Source organism: Trichechus manatus, unplaced genomic scaffold (assembly GCF_000243295.1).
Source record: "Trichechus manatus latirostris isolate Lorelei unplaced genomic scaffold, TriManLat1.0 scaffold00267, whole genome shotgun sequence".
NCBI lineage: Eukaryota > Metazoa > Chordata > Mammalia > Sirenia > Trichechidae > Trichechus > Trichechus manatus.
In genome coordinates, this window is record NW_004444203.1 from 403,573 (window position 1) to 422,164 (window position 18,592).

The 18,592-nt window shown below is 35.0% G+C and overlaps 1 protein-coding gene across 1 annotated transcript in view; it reads left to right on the forward strand.

The window, feature by feature from the left end:
* VEGFC (vascular endothelial growth factor C) overlaps positions 1 to 18,592 on the forward strand; it is a 141,609-nt gene that overhangs the window by 107,774 nt on the left and 15,243 nt on the right. Inside the window, exon 4 of the mRNA XM_004389904.2 lies at positions 12,824 to 12,975. Within this exon, the coding sequence (XP_004389961.1) occupies positions 12,824 to 12,975 (152 nt within the window). The remainder of the gene's footprint in view (positions 1 to 12,823; positions 12,976 to 18,592) is intronic.

The following is an 18,592-nucleotide window of genomic DNA, read 5'->3' on the forward strand; positions in this document are numbered from 1 at the left end:
AAGCTTCTACTAAGAAACTTCTCTCAAGGGTGGTTTGGACCAGGGATTTTCAATGCAGGCACACAGACCCGCATTGTAGGTATTACTTGGATGAGAGGCTGGCTCTCAGGGGACATGTTTATGTGTAGATGATAACCGTGGGAGTGTTGTTTGAAATGGTGTGTGCCATGGCCCTCTGCAGAGAGTGACTGGAGAAGGCCGGTACTGTGGGCAGGGCTGATGCAGCCTTCTCCCAGAAAGGCAAAACTGTGGGTGTTCTCAAGTCTAGTCTAAGCTGTTCGGAGAATTGAAGTAGCATAGGTAATATGGCTCCATTGGGACCAGTATTTTGACCTTTAGTATGAAAAAATGAAATTATTTGAAAACTTTGATGTTAGATTTGATTTATATGGTATAGTCATGGCATCAAATTAACATTTTTAATTAAACAATCCCCTTACTTAGAAAACATAACTAATAAAAGTTTCATTTCATACAAATTTTAGACAGTTACATGGTTCCCACCAATAAAAACTACCTCTTAATATAAGATTCATGGCAGTGAAAGTTAGGATTACTACTTCAATTCTGACCCAGTTGAAAACTTCCAACATTTTTACTGTAATGATCATTTAGTCTCTGAGTTAGGAGCTGTTCTCCTATTACAATATCCAAATTGCCTTTTTTTACTGTATTTTTTATATTGCTCACATGCTTGATGAAGGAACAATCCAATATTTCAGATACTAATACTTGGAGACGAAACAAAAACTAAACTATAAATCTGAATTATGTATTCAACTCGCCTCTGCCTAAACCGGAAAGATTAAAAGAAAATTATTAGGTGACGCTTGGAGGCCATATATTGTTCCTGTTATTATCATTGTTTGTTAAGTACATCCATAAAGAGTTTATTTTCTAATTATTTCCTAAAAGTACAGAAAAATAATATAGTGTTCATTCTAGCATGTATTAGCAAAGAAAGTAGTATAATCCTAAATTTATTCATATATTTATGAATCTTATTACAATATAATGCGATAACATTTCAGTGCTTGACAAATTAATGAATTAACGTAACTGAAGTGTTTAGGCATGGCAAAATTGCTTGATTGATTTTTGTTCCCAAATCTGTATCAAACAACAATTGTTTGCTAAGAAATTGTGGTTTTATATTGTATACTATTTTGAATAAAGTAATACTAATTTCACAGATTTTACTATGTATTATGTCTTTCTCTTATCACAACTCTGAAGTGAAACAGGCTTTTTTTTTTTAAATTCTTAATGAATGTTGGAACTAAACACCATTTTCTAGACCACTGATTATCAGATAGTAATTATGCCAGTCAAACATTTCTCCAAAAGTAACATTCATCTTAAGAAGATATTATTATAAAAAATGTTGCTGCTTTTAATTTCAAGCCAAACTCCATAAAAAGAACTTTGGGATTTTGTCTTTTGAAAATGGCATTTTTTTAAAGTTAGAGAAAATAAATATGGCTGAATTAGGAATTAAAATACACTTTTTGGGGAATACCTTTAAAAGTATATTTTTTAAGTAATCCAGTTAAGAAACATAATATGTACCTGAAATTAATTTTATCTATTATAATGGTGTTTGATTTAAATCAAGTATAAATTTGGTTAATTATCAAAGGGTTAAGTATAACAATTGTATTTTTGGAAGGTCAAAGGGTTGTATCTTTTTTAAATATGAAATGACATGGAATAGATTCGAGGATAGATCTTAAAGAATTATTTCATCAAATAAGATAAAACATATCTATTACAAGCTCATTATTCATAGTTCTAAAAACACCTTATCGGATTTAGTCGTTAGATGAAATTTTACTTTGAATGTGCTCTTGTTGCAAAACTGTAAATATTAATAGCTATTGCAGTGTTGAGGTTTTTTGTGATTTTTTTTTGCTTGTTTCTTGAAATTTCTAACTTTTTTATAGTTCTTCTATTTTCTTGATGAAAATGAGTTGCCAGTTGACAGTATCAAAAGCTTTTTTCATTAGTAATATCTTCCATAAAATCATCTATTACATCTTGTTAAGTTAATACAGGAGGAAAAATCTAAAAATGAGTCTACTTTAAAAAATGTCACAAGCTTTCTTGCTGAGATCTTTGAAAAGTAAAATATTTCAAAATATGTCTTCTTTAAATACTGGTGTCCACATGTTTTCTATAATAGTCCCTCAAAAAGGTTCTTTTTCTCTCCAACACAAACCCATCCTCACAAAATAACATTGTAAAAAAAACACCCTGGTCTTACCGTTTTAACTGTCTGACTGCATGACTTCACTTCTGGTCGGAACCGTAGGGAGTATCTTTGACTTCTCATTTCTTTCTTCACAAATCCAACTTGTCACATAATCAAATGTCAGTTTCATCTCCCAAGTATCTTGAGTCTCCATTAGAACTAAACTTGGAAAATAGAAAGTCAGTAAATTGTTAGTAAATAAATGAATAAATAGATTCAGTCATCAGTTCCATGGCATATTTATTCCCTACATTGATCTAGTAAGACCTTGTATTCACCTCTCTGATGTCAGAGTGGAAGTATTTACTCAAGGATAGATTTGTACGCACAACTGTATGCAAGCTAGTCTGTAAATATGGAGGCTTGGGGTGAGTAGACTTCAGAAATCACAAAATCACAAGGCTTCGGGGCTGAGAGAAGAGATCCTACCAGTGCTAAGTAAGGATCAAGCACATGTAGGTGAAATAGATTTTGGTTCAGTATCCTGAGTACTTAAACACCAAATATAGGATATCTTTCTGTAAGAAAATTACTTCTACTTTAGATCATATGGAATCATTCCGTCTGTATCTTTCACTTCCAAGCTTCATAGAGTTTAGGATTACTTTTGTAACACATTTGTCTTGTTGACGTTATTAATTTTATCAACTTCCTCTCAATCATCTAAACCCACTGCTGTCAAGTCAGTTCTGACATAGGACAGAGTAGAACTGCCCTATAGGTTTCCAAGGCTGAAATCTTTATGGAAGCAGACTGCCACATCTTTTTCCCACAGAGTGGCTGGTGGGTTCAAACTGCCGACCTTTTGGTTAGCAGTTGAGCACTTTAACTGCTGTGTCACCAGGTCTCCCAATCACTTTCTCATATTAAAATCACAATTTACCTGTAAAATTTTTGAAGGCTGTTTTTGTTGATGGTGGTGTGGTGTATGTTTCTCAGTTTTGTTTTGACCATCATTAATAGGCTTGATACTTGCAATAATCACAATTCTGATAAATTCATGTCTGTAAAGTAGTAATGTTTTAAATTGATACATCATTATACCAGCAGAGTAATTTACTTTTGTCATTTTGATTTTTTTTAAGTATTTTCAGGCTTTTTGGAATTAAAATTTTGAAGAAAATTGAAATCATGATATTAACTCCTCAGGATTTTTCTCAAGATACTTCACACCTGACTCCACACATTCTCTTTAGGTTTCCTCCTGGTGATGACTCCAGCTTTACCTCCAGCTCAGATTTCTCTCCTGGTCTCCAGACTACATACTCACCCTTTGACTTGGTTTTCCCGCAGACGGATGAAAGTCAATCTCTGTCACACTGGAGTTATGACTTATTGCCCTCCCACAAATAATAAGCCAGTGAATGATAACCATTCTTTCTCCAGTGTTCTTTGTCTTAGTAAATGGTGCCTTCATTCACCCAGTTGCTCAAGTTGTTTTTCCTCTCCCTAAAGCCCAAAAAATACTGGCTGTTTAATCTGTCTTCCAAATATATCTAGAATCCATCTGGTATCATCATTCTACTGCTCACCGTGATCTAGTCCCCTTTCTTTTTTCACCTCAACCATTACAACAGCCTAATAACTGTTCTCATACCTCCATTCATGTTTCCCTCCAATCCATTTGCCATATTTTAGCCAGTAATTTTTTTTCCTAAAATGATAAATCAGGTAATGTACTGCTAAACACTCTTCAGTAACGTTGCATTTTTAGACTGAGCCAGCGTTCAGCTAGTGTGTTGACAAGCTAGTCTTTTCTAATTGAGTTGTTCAAGCCAGCATCTGTTCTGATTGGTGGGTGTAAGTGTCCTAAGGTTTTAAATATTTTTAATGGCAACCCTTCCCTCAGGCAAAATTCCTTAGCATCATTTACTGGTTCTTGCATGATCTGGCTGCTGCTAAGTCTTCAGCCTCATTTTTCTCTGCTCTTCTTCTCAAATGCTATTTCCTGTCGGTACTCAAATTCTTTTAGTTCTCAAATTACGTCAGTATCTTTCGTCTCCAAGTCATTACAGTGCTGTTCCCTGAGTATGAAACACCTCCTTACTGCCTATCCCCGTATCCACACTTATCTAGTTGTTTGTTGCTAATCCTGAGGCCTAGACCTGTCACTTCCATGACGTCCTGTTCTATGCCTTTGTAGTATCCTTTATTGTCCATATTTTAGTATCAGTACCTTATCTGTCTGTCAGATTGTTTTATTCCCTAACTCCGCTAAGAGCAGAGATTGTGTTTGGTTATTACCCTGGGATGTAGCATAGTACTTTGCCCATTGTAAACACTTGGAACTAAATAGAATGAATGCTTGAATGAAAGGGAACAGGTTTGGGGTGACGCTAGAGCTTTGTGATGCTGATTTTGAAGAGTCTGAGGGGTTTTCTGGTGGAAAAGCCCGATATATATTCGTAGAGTTCTGGAGAGATGGGATTAAGATTTTAGATATGGATTAGTAAGCAGCATATTGATCAATGTTTTTCAAAGCCCTAGTGTGGTTGTTAATAAGAGAATTTATGTATCATAAGAAAAAAGCAAAAGCCAATGCCCAGGGAAAACGAACATTCAATCCTTGATGGCCCCATCCAATTCTGCCTTTGATTTTCTAATCTAGTACCCTTGTCCCACCCACAGAATCCACTGGTTTGTTTTTGTTTATAGTCAAAGGGAGAAGTCTAATTTAAATTCATAAGCAGGTGTATTTTGAGCACCTATTATGTTATTATTTATGAACCCCTGGTGGTATAAAACTTAGCTGCTAACCAAAAGGTCAACAGTTTGAATCCACCAGCTGCTCCTTGGAAACCCTATGAGGCAGTCCTACTGTGTCCTGTAGGGTTGCTGTGAGTCAGAATCGACATGATGACAGCGGGTTTTTTTTTTTGGATTATGTGGTGCTTCAGATACCATGCTTTATAATGGGTATACAAGGATATTTAGACCCTACCCTAATGGCATATTATTAATTTATATAACGGCATATATATAACTTAGCAGGGAAAATCAACATTTATCAAGCAATTAAAAGTAGTGTAAGTGTTGTGAAAAAGAGGAACAAAGATTCATGTAAGTGTATATCAAGGAGGCTTCCAAACTAAGGGAGAACAAGGCATGAATCTCCTGAAGGCAGTGTTTACTCATTTATGCTGAACATCTTTACAACTATTGCACTGTTTTTAAAAGCGTGGCCTGAAGTAACACCTTTTCCTGAGTTTATTCAGTCAGTTTATTATTAGTGTAGTATAAATGGGAGCGTGTGATGATTTCATTCAAATGTAAAAGAAAGTTGCTGCTATTTTTCTGAAGCCAAAAAAGAGTCTTTGTTTGGTTAAAGGAGTTCCAAACATGTTTTGTTATCAGTGAAAAGTCACCGATTACAATTAAATAAATTGTAAGGACAGTGTGCCCTAAGTAATGTTAAAACCAAGTTGGTTATAGACACCTCATAGAAGTGCTCTTTATGAGGCCCAGTGAAGTCCAGGTTGCAAGAATGTGTGAGGAAGCTAGCTGTTAGTTGTAAAGTAAAACCACATGCACTGAGCATTCCAGAGTCAACTAATCGATAACAACTGCTTCAAAGTTCGCCACAAATAATATCTAAGTGACTTTGAAAAGTAGATTGAATGTCTTTTTGACGTCTTTCATAAACATATGCTTTAAGTATATTTTCTTATGAGAAGTTGTATGTTTAAGAGATATCGCCAAAAACTAGAAAGTGAATTTTGCAGAAGGGGAATTATTTTGTGATTGAACTAAGATAGAAGGACAAGAAATTCATCTGCTTTTGAGTCTGGCAGATATTAGGAGTATAACGTTATTTAAATGGTAGTATTTGCATCCTTGGAAGTCCTGGGGTTAGAGCTCAAAAGACTAAGAACCTCTTTGCTGTTGTGTTCCTTAGCACAGGACTGAAAAATCCACCTCAGCTGAGATCTTGGTCTCTATTTAGCTAATTCTGATACACATAAACAGTGTCATTTAGATATTGCCCTTAAAAATATCTATTTCTTTTTTATTGTTATATAAAAGTAATATGAGCCTGTATATTTTGCAAAAGCATTCCAGATTATATTTTAGTTGAAATAAGTGTTTCATAAAATTTTCTTCACAGCAAAATGTATTTAAGCCTCAGTAAAATGTGCAACTATGTAATGAAGCATAGTGGCATTATTTCGCGCTGCAAACAGATATTTCTTCTCTATTAACTAAACAGAACACTGACGGTCTGAAATATCAATTTATTACATTCATATGTATTCAATAGGTGGAATGTGATTTGTACTGTATCTGTATCGTTAGCTAATTAATATTTGGCAAGCACAGTTGTTGGAAAACAGGTTTTATCCTGATGCAGAAAAATGACTCTATACCAATACCAGTTATCAGAAGTAACTTTAAAAACAACGTTTGCCTTAAGAAAAAAGTAATGCTTCTGTGAAAAATACTACTGATGATGTCCACAAATTTTATTCAGTGTTTCTAAAACTTCCAAACTGAGTTTTAAAAATATATATAAATGTAGCATTGTGTATACATTTTATGTATAACAATCAGGTAAAATTAACGCAGTATCAGAAGTAAGGAGCCCTGGTGGTGCAGTGGTTAAGAGCTAAGCTGCTAACCAAAAGATCAGCAGTTCGAATCCATCAGCTGCTCCTTGGAAACCCAACGGAACAGTTCAGTTCTGTCCTATAGGGTTGCTATGAGTTGGAATCAACTCGACAGCAACAGGTATACCAGCTGTAAATCTGTAGGCTGTATGCGCTCTGCTGTTCTTGCATGGACCCAATTTAAATTCCATAGGCCCTCTTGATAGGTGATCATGTGGTTGGAATACTCAGTTACAGTGTTAACAGTGGACCCTCGATTTTCACCGTTTCCCATTTTTAGAAGTTGTTTTTCTAAATGTTGTGTAGTTTTTCTGATTTTATAATTATTAGTCATGCTCTCCAGGGGCTATAGAGTGCATGTATACTTAATTAATGGGCTGAAAGGTGGAATATTGAAATTTAATACGGTAATGAGATAATGTGATCTGAATATAAAGATGTTTTAAAAGGAGTCATTTGTGTCATATTTGTTTTCACATGAACGTTCCTTTAGAATCTATTACTAAATTATAATCAAGAATCTTCTTAGTAAGGAGTTCTACACCTTTTCCTTGAATAGCCTGCAAGATAAGTGGCAATAGGAACTGTTGCTTTACAACTGTTGCTATGCTGCTGTAAACAATCTATTGTTTAAAATGGTGGCTTTATTTGAAATCTATTCTTCCTGGTGAGAACTGACTATTAAATACTCCTATTAAAGAATGCCAGTAGATAACAACTGGGAACCTCTCAGTTGGAAATGCTTGCCATTTCCTCTTCTTTATTGCAGTTTTACAGAATAGACAATCAAGTTTTTTTTTTTTTTTTTAATTCCAGACTTATTTAAATGCACTTTTTTTGTAAGTACTTTTGATCTGTACAATGCCAGCAATTCTCTTAATAGGCATATGCTGACAGTATAGCATTGGTCTCCATAATGGATATTATTCTTACTATTTCTTAGATCCTAGATTAGGTACAAGTTAATATTGTCTGTTGTTCAAGAACAGTTCATTTTACAGCATAAGATCCATTTTAGGAAAATCATGTTCAAAATACCAAATTATAATTGTCATCGTCATTTAGTATCTACTAATTAAACACATATACATGGAATTATTAGCTAATGCAGAACATAATGGATAATGTTTGGACTCGAGGAACTCAAATCTAAACTAGAAAACACTGCTTAGCACAAAATAGTCCAACGTTAATGTAAGGATTCATATATTATTAAAATATAAAAAATTCGAATTATTGCTTCAAACACTGATGTGTTTGGAGAAACCTTAACTGTTTTGAGAGAAAACTACAGTTTCTGTGGTGGTTCAGATCACTGTAAAATGGCAAGCACGGATTTCAAGAGAATTAAACTGAGGGTTCTTGCTCACTAATATTGATTATGGTAAACTATTGTTTTTTTTAAAAATGTTAATATAGTATAATCTACATATCTGTGTTTTTCGCATTCACTGTTATTGTTAGCTTTGTTAATTGTGTGCTGCATAGGGGCAAGAGTCGTTATTAATGACTTAACTTGAAATTCTAACATAGTGCTTGGCATCTTACAGATACTCAGTAAATAGTTATTGTAAAGTAAATGAGGAAAGCTTTTAAACAGAGATTTAAAAAACTTTGGAATTCCTTTAACAAAGGTTCGACTCAGTCTTAACTGATGTTGGTGATGATGATAATGAAGATATTTTTGAGAATCTCCTATGGCTTATGGAATCCAAACAATACCATGGCCACGATTATTATCTCTATTTTATAGATAATGAACAGAGGCTTGGAGATGTTAAATACTTTTTCACGTTACAGAAGTAGTAAATTGGCCATCCAGGGACCAACTCATGACTGTTTCTTAAGACTGAGCTCTTGGTAGTTCTCATCTCTAGCGGAGAAGGAGCGTTTCCAGTTATTTGAAACGTGTATGTATTTATTAGTCCCTGGCAGTGCAAAGAATAAACGTGCTTGGCTGCTAACCAAAATGGTGGTGGTTCGAATCCACAGAGAGACTTCTCAAAAGTGAGGTCTGGCAGTCAATTTCCAGGAAAAATCAGCAATTGATTAACCCTATGGAGCACAGTTACATTCTGATACACATGGGGTCACCATGAGTCAGAATCAACTGGCTGGTTCCAGTTCTGTCTTTTTGGGGGGGAATGGGAAGAGGGAACAGGTGAGTTTATAATGTCTTTCTAATTTTTTTTTAGTTCAAAAAAAGTTTACATTTTCTAAATAGATACTTTCTGATTAGGAAAAAAGGCCATGCATTTGCTCAGCAACATAAACAGCAAATACGTTGTTGTTGTTGTTGTGTGACTTCTAGTCAATTCCAACTCATAGTGACCCTGTAGGACAGAGTAGGTCTGCATCATAGGGTTTCCAAGGATCAGCTGGTGGATGTGAACTGCCAACGTTTTGGTTACCAGCCTGAGCTCTTAACCACTTCGCCACCAGCGCTCCAAAGAGCAGATATAGCTACACAAAATTCACAAATTGTTCTATAAATAAGAAACCAGAATTCACTGCTTTGGAAAAGAAAAAATTATAATAGTAACTTTAGTCATTTTAAATGGAAAAGTCAGTTAATATGCATGCATAAAACCAGTGCAGAAACAGATTGGAAAATGAAAGCATCTTCAGTGTAGGACAAAAGCTAGCCTAGGTACAAGTGTGCCTTAATACACACACATGTGACACATTCTCAGTAGATGCTCCTAATTTTTCTGAGGATAAATGCATTGGTCAAAGTCATCTTCTAGACTCTTAAAAATTTTTCCACATTGATATAGTCAAGTAAAGATTGCCTGAATAACTCAGGTCAAAAACTGAGAGGGTATAGGGGTGGGAGATGTGTTTCAAGAGAATGTAACTGAATTCAGCCTGATAATTGCCTACTTAGACACAAACAAGACAAAAGAGACCTTAGTAATTAAGATTTTGTCTTCCTTTATTTAACTTGACAACACCAAGTAAATTTTGTCTCTTAGTCTGTACTGTAGCTTTAATGCTTGTATAAGTCTCCAATTTACAAGGGAAAAAAAAAACAGTTTTCTGAACAGTGATTTGTTTTTAGTGCCTCTTTTTCCACTCTTTGTCCTCGTAGTCAGTATATTCACCAACACAAATCTCTTCCACCCTTTGAAAGTCAAGAGCCCAGGTTATTTCTCCAGGAAGATGCTTTCTTAATCTGCATTTAACTGTTGTCCGTTTCACTAGAACATTCTGCAAAGCCCCAGTTCCTGAAGACACACTTGATACCTGCGGGCAGATACTGACTGGGGACATACCCACTCAAGAATGGCTGATGTCTGTTCATGACAGCTGGCTGATACTGCTCCTCATAATCTTTTCCCCCTCTGAAAACAGGCCAGAGTGGATTCTGGAGTGACAGGAATCACTGAGGGCAGGGATGATGCTGACAGGGGTTAGGGCCAGGAAAAATCATGAACTCTTCTACAATACCATTATCTCAGACAGTGCCTTATCCTTCACTATCAGGCTCTGTCCTGCCTTGTGTCACTTGAGACATGCCAAATCCTTCACTGATTACAAGCATTCCGAAAGCAGAAATGATCCTGGTGGCCTGAGCCACCTGAACTCTTTTCCCTCCAGTCACAAGGGGACTCTACTCTTGTCCCTCCTTTCCCACTGGCTGCTCTTCTTTTATAGCTCCTGTCCTGCACAGGTCTCAGAACCACATCTGGTACCAGTCTTCTCCCATCAATCCTTATTGTATTTGACTTCCCCGAGACATTTGACCCTGCAACCACACACCTTTTTGAAGCTCTCCTCTTTCTTCTGGCTTGCTAGGCTATAGAGTACTCCCTCCTGGTTTTGCATCTTCATGTTAGATTTCTTCCCAGACATATTTACTAGTTCATTTGCCTCTTCTCACCTCTTAAATGTTCCCGTCCCCTAGGTTTCTATTATTAGATATTTTCTCTTCTCACTCAGTATGGACTCACCAAGCAGTCTCATCAGTGTCCAAGACTTCAGCTAAACTTAAATGTTGATGACTTTTCAATGACTCTCCTATCATCCAGACACATATATCTAACTACCAATTAGATGTGAATTCTTGGGCTTTTGTGAGCTGACCTGTAGGCCTTCCTACCATTTACACTACTATAGATTTTAAATAAGCAATTTGTAAATTGCGTATGTTGAAAACCACTTTGTATTTCTTGTGTAACACTTGTTTTTAAGGTAGGGCCCATAGATGTAATAGGAAACAGAAAAACTGTAACAATGCACACACTGCAGAATAATATCTGAAAATAGTTGTATATAGTGCAAAGGATTTCTGCCCATTGTGATCTAATAAAAGGTCACATCAAACTGCATAAGCAAATGTCTTTTTAGACAAGAAACTGGTGAAATATCATACTAGCATATGTTGGGGTCATATGTTGAATTTTTCTAGGTACAAAGATATTATCCTGAAGAACACATTATTCTTGACAATTTATGCAAAGAAAAATAATAATAAAACAACTATACAGCATATAATCTACATATTGTATTCAGATACATTCGTTTATATAATCTTTTACAATAATCTCACGTAGTAATGTTTCAAACATTATCCCTAATTTACTGATCATTAAAGAAAAATACAGCTTGGAGAAGTTAAATGATGTTTTCAAAGTCACACAACTTATAAGTAAGGGAACTAATGAAAGTACCAATCTGGGTGTAATCTTGTGATCATTTCTTCTGAATCACATTATTTTTTGCTAAGAAAGTAGCTGAGTTTTTAAAATAAATGTATTATGAATACATTCCAAATGAAGAAAGAATGCAATTTAGAATTTAGGCGTTTCTGTGTTCCATTGTTCAAAATCAATTTTAAAATTTGCCCTGTGGGTGTGGATGAAATTGGCAAACTAATTATATTCCCTAAACACTTTCAATGATCTTTAACTGTTGGCATGAAATCACAGCAAGGTACTGGGTCACAAGGCTCTGGAGTATGTGATCTTTTTATAGCATTGTCCAGATTCCCATAAAGGAATAAAATACCATATGGTTAAATTAGAGTTAAATTACTAAAAACTAATCTTTTCAAGCAGGTAATGGCCATGATTCCACTCATACTATTTTCGCTAGTGGTAATTTAGATTTTAAGGACCCCAGGAATTTAAATTCATTTAATTTTATATAATCACTAACTTACTTTTATCTTCAATTTAAAACGTTGTTTTTGGAGAAGGAAGAGGACTTAAGTTCTCCTTAAATAAATCATTCAAAATGAGACTTTACTTAAACTAAATTTTAAGACTATATCTAGAATCATGTAAAGTACCCTACCTTATTCTAAGTTCATTATTTTCATAATGCCTTTGTCAAGATAGCAGAAACAAAGCTTTACCTATTTAATAACGATTCTATTTATTTTTCTCTTAAATTTAATAAATCCAAAAGTGATATGAGATAACTGTAAAACAAATTTGAGCTAGAAATTTAATTTGGACATTGTGTGGTCAATTTACATAAAATAAGACTTAAACCTTTCTGGATTGTGTGGCCAATAGCTTTGCTCTTACATAACAGAGATCTTTATTATCTGTGCCACTTTTTAACCCCTGGAATATTAGCTAACATAGCTCAAATGCTTTTAAATTTTAAATGCTTATGTCAAATAATAGAACTCTGAAGCAACTTTTTTTTTTTCTTGAACACATAGGTCTGTTACATCTGTGCTTTGTAATCATGAGTTGTTATCATAATTTTAATATGCTTTATAACTAGTGACATGAGATAAGCATATGAACTATTTATTACTCTGATAAGAAACGCTGATTAGAAGCAAAATAGTTTAAATGTTGTAGTCGTAAAAATCGGTAGTGTCCTGTGTATTTTATGCAGCACCACCTAGTCATAAACAGTTAATCTCACTTTTTTTGGACTCCAACATTTAACATAAAAATGCTTTATAGCATCTATATAATTTTTTCTTCTTTTTATCCCTTCTTTGTAGTTGTTTGAAATTACAGTGCCTCTCTCTCAAGGCCCCAAACCAGTAACAATCAGTTTTGCCAATCACACTTCCTGCCGATGCATGTCTAAACTGGATGTTTACAGACAAGTTCATTCAATTATTAGACGTTCCCTGCCAGCAACATTACCACAGTGAGTATGAATTAAATCTATTTTTTCTGCATCCTATACTAATATAAAATTATTTTCAAGCAGACACAACATTTATTAAAAGAAATTTTGTGAAATTTGCCATAATATACTTTGCACTATATTAGGCATAATGAAGACAAAATTTAATTGTGTACCATGAAAAATAATTAAACCAAAATAGGGAATCCCTTTTTATAGACAAAGTAGTTCACAATATAAAGGAATTATTTCTATGGAATAACACACATGCCATCAGTGTTCATACTATCAGTAATATGGCCTAACTGATGTAACAGTCGCAAAATCAGGTAAGCTTACTCATAAATACTAAAACTAATGATAGAAAAAAATTAAGCCCTGATAAAATTTTGGTTCAAAACCAAAAGTAAATAGAAATAAATTGTTTCACATCTATAAACATTCAGTTTCCTTTCTTCAATTTCAATTAATTACGTATACACATATTTGTATGTACGTGTGTATATATATATACACACATATATACATATTTCTGATTTCAACAAGGATTGAATATGCAAATAATGATTAATTACTTGAAAGAGTTTTCTTCTAATATTATTTTAAATTAACATTCAAAATAACATTTGTTATTCAAATCTCCTTCCCATCACTTTTTTAAGTTCGATAAACCGGCATATGGAAGGACTGGATAGATCAGCACCTCCTGACGCTGTGAATAGTTTATAATGAATCAGTATTCATTGCCATCTGAGATCTAGGGGCTTCCTGCCTTTCTGCCCCAAAATGAGGATGCCAGTGTGTTCCTTAGGATATCAAGCATATGTTATGTGCCTATGAGTAAAACTTACATAAATCCCTCATTTGTAATAAATGTAAAATTAAATTGATGAGTAAAACACATACAACACAGAAGTTGTAAGGAAAGCCTTGCATTTTCAAGGACATAAATGTAATATGAAGTCTTCTCCATGGAATGTCTTTGTGAACCTTAGTTGGCAAACAGGAGGCCCTGTACAACCAGGGACACTTGAGGAGAAACTTGTGGATAGCCTTATGTGAGAGACAAAGAAAAGACCTTACAGGAATCTGTAAATAAATTCATTCCAATAGCAGCAGAGACAACTGGAGTTCTTCGCTCCTTTCTCAGCTCTGTCTCCCTTGGCAACTAATCCATTCTCAGAGCTTCAGCCATTATCCTCGTGCTAGTGATTCCCAAAAGTCCCCTTCAAGATCTGACCGTATTCTTACTTCTAATATCTAAAGCTATCTTATTGTTGCTGTTTGTAATTCGATACAATGGCTACAAAAACAGATTTTTTTAATTCCTGTATCTGTACATTATTCATGGAAGTATTCTCTCATACTCTTAGAGGCCTTAAAATCACGCAGTTGTCATTGCTCCCTCCTTCTTGTTATATCCCATCTAAATACTCTTGATGATTTGGGGGGTGGAGAGTATCTGTTCCAGACTAGGCTTTGTCACTGCCATCCGTGTCGTCCTCATTCTGCATCTATATCTGATTTACTGTAGTGATGTCAATACTAGTTTTAGAGTCTCTAGTCTTTCATTTCTGTACATTGTCACAAGGAAAATTAAAAAGGCATCATTTCATTCATCTGATCAGACACCGTCAGGGCTTTGAGCTGCTCAAGATTTGAACACAGATTCCGCACCTCCCTACTCTGGCAATCAGCCTTCCTTTCTCATTTTGTTTCCCAGTATTCACCAAGGCAGTGTTTCACAGAGTCTGATTCCCTCAACACCAAGCTCGGTTTCCTGCTTTGTATCTTGTTTCTATTCTGGCCCTGGCTTGAAATAAGTTCCCTTTCTTTTCTGCCTTTCAAAAGCCCCCTTTATTTCTCAGGGTTCAGGTAAAGGTCTTTCTCCTCCGTTTGTCTAGTCCAAATACCACGCCACCTTTGCTTTCTGAGTACCCATAACTATCCCTGGATTTACTTCTTCACGGCATGGCTTTATAGGAGTCTGTAAATGTTTTAGGTGAAACTAGATTCTGAGAGTATTTCAGGGAGGTTTATATTCTCCATAATGTCCAGCTAATAACACTTATAAATAATCGAGTCTTTATTATGCTTTTGGCCCTTTACATATATTATCTCATTTAACCCTCACAAAACTTCAAAGCTATGAGCTAATCACTGTACTATACTGATCAACAAATGCTTGTTAAGTAAAATCATTTATTTGCGTATATTTCATCACACTTAACATGTGGTTCTGTGTATCATCGTTTATTCATATAAATACTATGCTAAACGCTGTTTGGGACGAGAGGCGACAAAAAGTTATAGGAAAAAGAGCCTGGAGCTTAGAGTTATCAAGATCTCAGGTCTACCACTAAGGAGTTTTTTTTTAAGACTGGGCACCTGTTTCCTGGCTCTCTTGAACCTCAGTTTGCTTATATACAAAATGTAAAGACATAAAGAGGATCAGAGCAAATGCTGAATGCGTGTGCCCCGCTTAGCAGTGTCTGGCATCTAAGAGCTGGTCGGGAAAGGGCAGATTTTATTATTGTTAGCATTAAGATCTGCGTCTAATTCTACTTCTTGACCTTGTGTTTTTCAACGTTTTCTCTTTACCACTAAACAAAATAAAAAATGCATATTATATTTCAAATCAGTACACATATATGTTTGATACCTGTAGGTATATGTTTTTATATATATATATATATATAATATAGCGCTAAGGGGCCCTGGTGGCACAGTGGTTAAGCTTTTGGCTGCCAATCAAGAGGTCAGCAGTTTGAATCCACCAGTTGGCTCCTTGGAAACCCTGTGGGGCAGTTCTACCTTGTCCTGTAGGGTTGTTATGAGTCAGAATTGACTCAACAGCAACAGGTTTGGTTTTTCTTTTTTATAGCTATATAGTTTTAAACTATATATATTTGTATATAAGGAGCTCTGGTGGCGCAGTGGTTAAGCACTCGGCTGCTAACCAGAAAGTCAGAAGTTTGAACTCAGCAGCTGCAGCTGCTCCCTGGGAGAAAGATGTGGCAGTCTGCTTCTGTGAAGGTTTATAGCATTGGAAAACCAATGGGGCAGTTCTGCTCTGTCCTACAGGGTCACTATGAGTCAAAATTGACTCAACGGCAACAGGTATATACATATAAACTGTATAACCATAAAACTAAAACAAAGCATCATTTAAAAATACTTGCCCTATTACACTACTGCTCAACCTTTTTTTCATTATTTCCACCCCCCACCCTCCGGCCAGTGAACCTCCTGTGAAGCCACCCCCCTGTCACTGGAGGCTTGCATGTTGCCATGATGCTGAACAGGTTTCAAAGGAGCTTCCAGACTAAGACAGACTAGAAAAAAAAGCCTGACGATTTACGTACAAAAATCACCAATGAAAACCTTATGGATCACAGTAGTCTGATCCCATTGTGCATGGGGTTGCCATGAGTTGGGGGCTGACTCCATCGCAGTTATATGAGTTAGGGGCCGACTCAATGGCAGTTAACAGCAACAACAAGGAGCCTTTTAAAGATTTTTTTCTTAATTGCCCCCATGCAATTTTAATACCACAGATATACTGTGTATCTCTCTTATGTATTGTATGTTTATCTGTGCTTTATACGTAGTAAGAGTAAGTATAAAGCTTATATTTTTTATTCAATACATGGTTAAAGTGATTAAAAGTTTTAAGTTAAATTAAAATTTAAAAAACTACTAAAAGCTGACATAACTGCATTTGCTGAGTAATAATGTAATCTGTTTACTTAGGTAAATGATAATATATGAAATTGTATATGCAAAGTAGCAATTGATATAAATATGTAATAATAACACAAATATAATAAGAATTTAAAACATTCAAAACTATTATTTTTCCATCAAAAGTAAAACAATTAAAAATACTTTCTTAAAAATATTTTTTGGAAAACTTTACACTTTTGCTTGATATGTGAAAACAACTTTAACTTATGTGGCTGTTGTATTTATTTAGATGGTCAGTGTTGTTTTTCTTTCAGTACTCGGAGTAATTAATGATGGTTTGAATACCTTTTGTAGAATTAAATAGTAAAACATAGACTTTATTTATTTCTCAAAGCTCAAGTCACTCACAAAACCACAAGGGACTCAAACACGAACAATACCCGCTGGGCAGCCAATGGCAGCCGGTAGGCACGCTCCAGTACCTCTTGCTGTATGACTTTGAGATCGAGCAGTAGATTAAGAGGAAGTCCCCCAGTCATGGCCATTTATTTTCCATAATTTTGTAACCCTGCTCTTGCATACATTTTTTGTATCTTCCAGGAATTCAATGTTCATGCTGCTCATGTGATATCCAAAAACCTGAAAGAAATTAAATACTAAGAATTAAGATTTTTCAGATAGGGTTGAGCTTTAGAGAGGCAAAAATAATTGTAACATCTAGGATTTTCACCCCCAAATATCCAAGTTTCATATCCTTGAAAGAAATATTGCCCCATTATAAATGCATACCTTATTATATGGGATACTCTCCAACTTTTTTTTTCTCTTCCCTTTTCTTTAAAATGCTGATCTCAACCTATTGTGAACTGTGACCCACAATTTAAAAGAAAACGACCATAATTATGATATACATATTTAAAATATGTAGTTATGTTATAAAATTATTACCTTTGTTGAAACTCAAGAGGAACAGCCACTAAAACAATGGCTAAAAGTAAAAAGATTGGCGAAACCAAGAGTTGGGGAGGATGTGCCGCCACTGGAGTGCTCATGTATCACTGATGAGATTGTAACATGATACAGCCACATTGCAGAATAGTTTGGCAGATTCTTAGGAAGTTAAGCATACACTTATCATATGATCCAGAAATTTCCCTTCTACTTATTTACCCAAGAGAAATAAAAACAACCTTCCACACAATAACTTGTATGCAGAAATTATACAGCAATAAAATTGATTTTTTTAAAGTCAAGGAAAAAAAAGACCCATTTATTAACTACAATTTTGTAATTAGTTCAGATTTAAAGCGGTAGATTTCTTTAAATCGTTATGGAGGATTCCCAGAACAAAACCATATGAAATTTTGCTCAGTTGCAGCTATGTCCCAATTCTGCCCCATCCCTATGTTCTTACCAACCATCACTGTCAGGAGAAAGACAGGACGTGCTTTTTTCAAATGTATGGCATTATGTTTACATTGTTATGAAATTAAATATCTACTTAACAGACCGCTTATTTTGCATTATTTATAAGGAAGTATATCTCAAATCATTTATAAAATGAGTCATTCAGTCATAAAATACTTGTTGAGTCACTAAAAGGGACCAATAATTTTTCTAGGTACTGTGAGCCTACAAAGATGAGCTTGGCTGCAACTGACCTGAAAGCACTTATGGCTAGGGAGGGACAGCACATGCTGTGTAATTAGTATTATTTTATTCAATATTACTAGCCACACATTGGCTCATGCACACACCAGTCCCGCCAGGTGACTACTTTCATGATACACCTCACACAACACAGGGTTTAAGAGTGTGCATGCTGCAGGCAGCCTTCTTGGTTTGGAAATTCATTCTCTGCTTACTAGCTCTTTGATTTTTGGTAAGTTAAGTAAATTTTTTTGTGATTCATTTTTATCATCTATAAAACGTAATATAAATTTTATATATA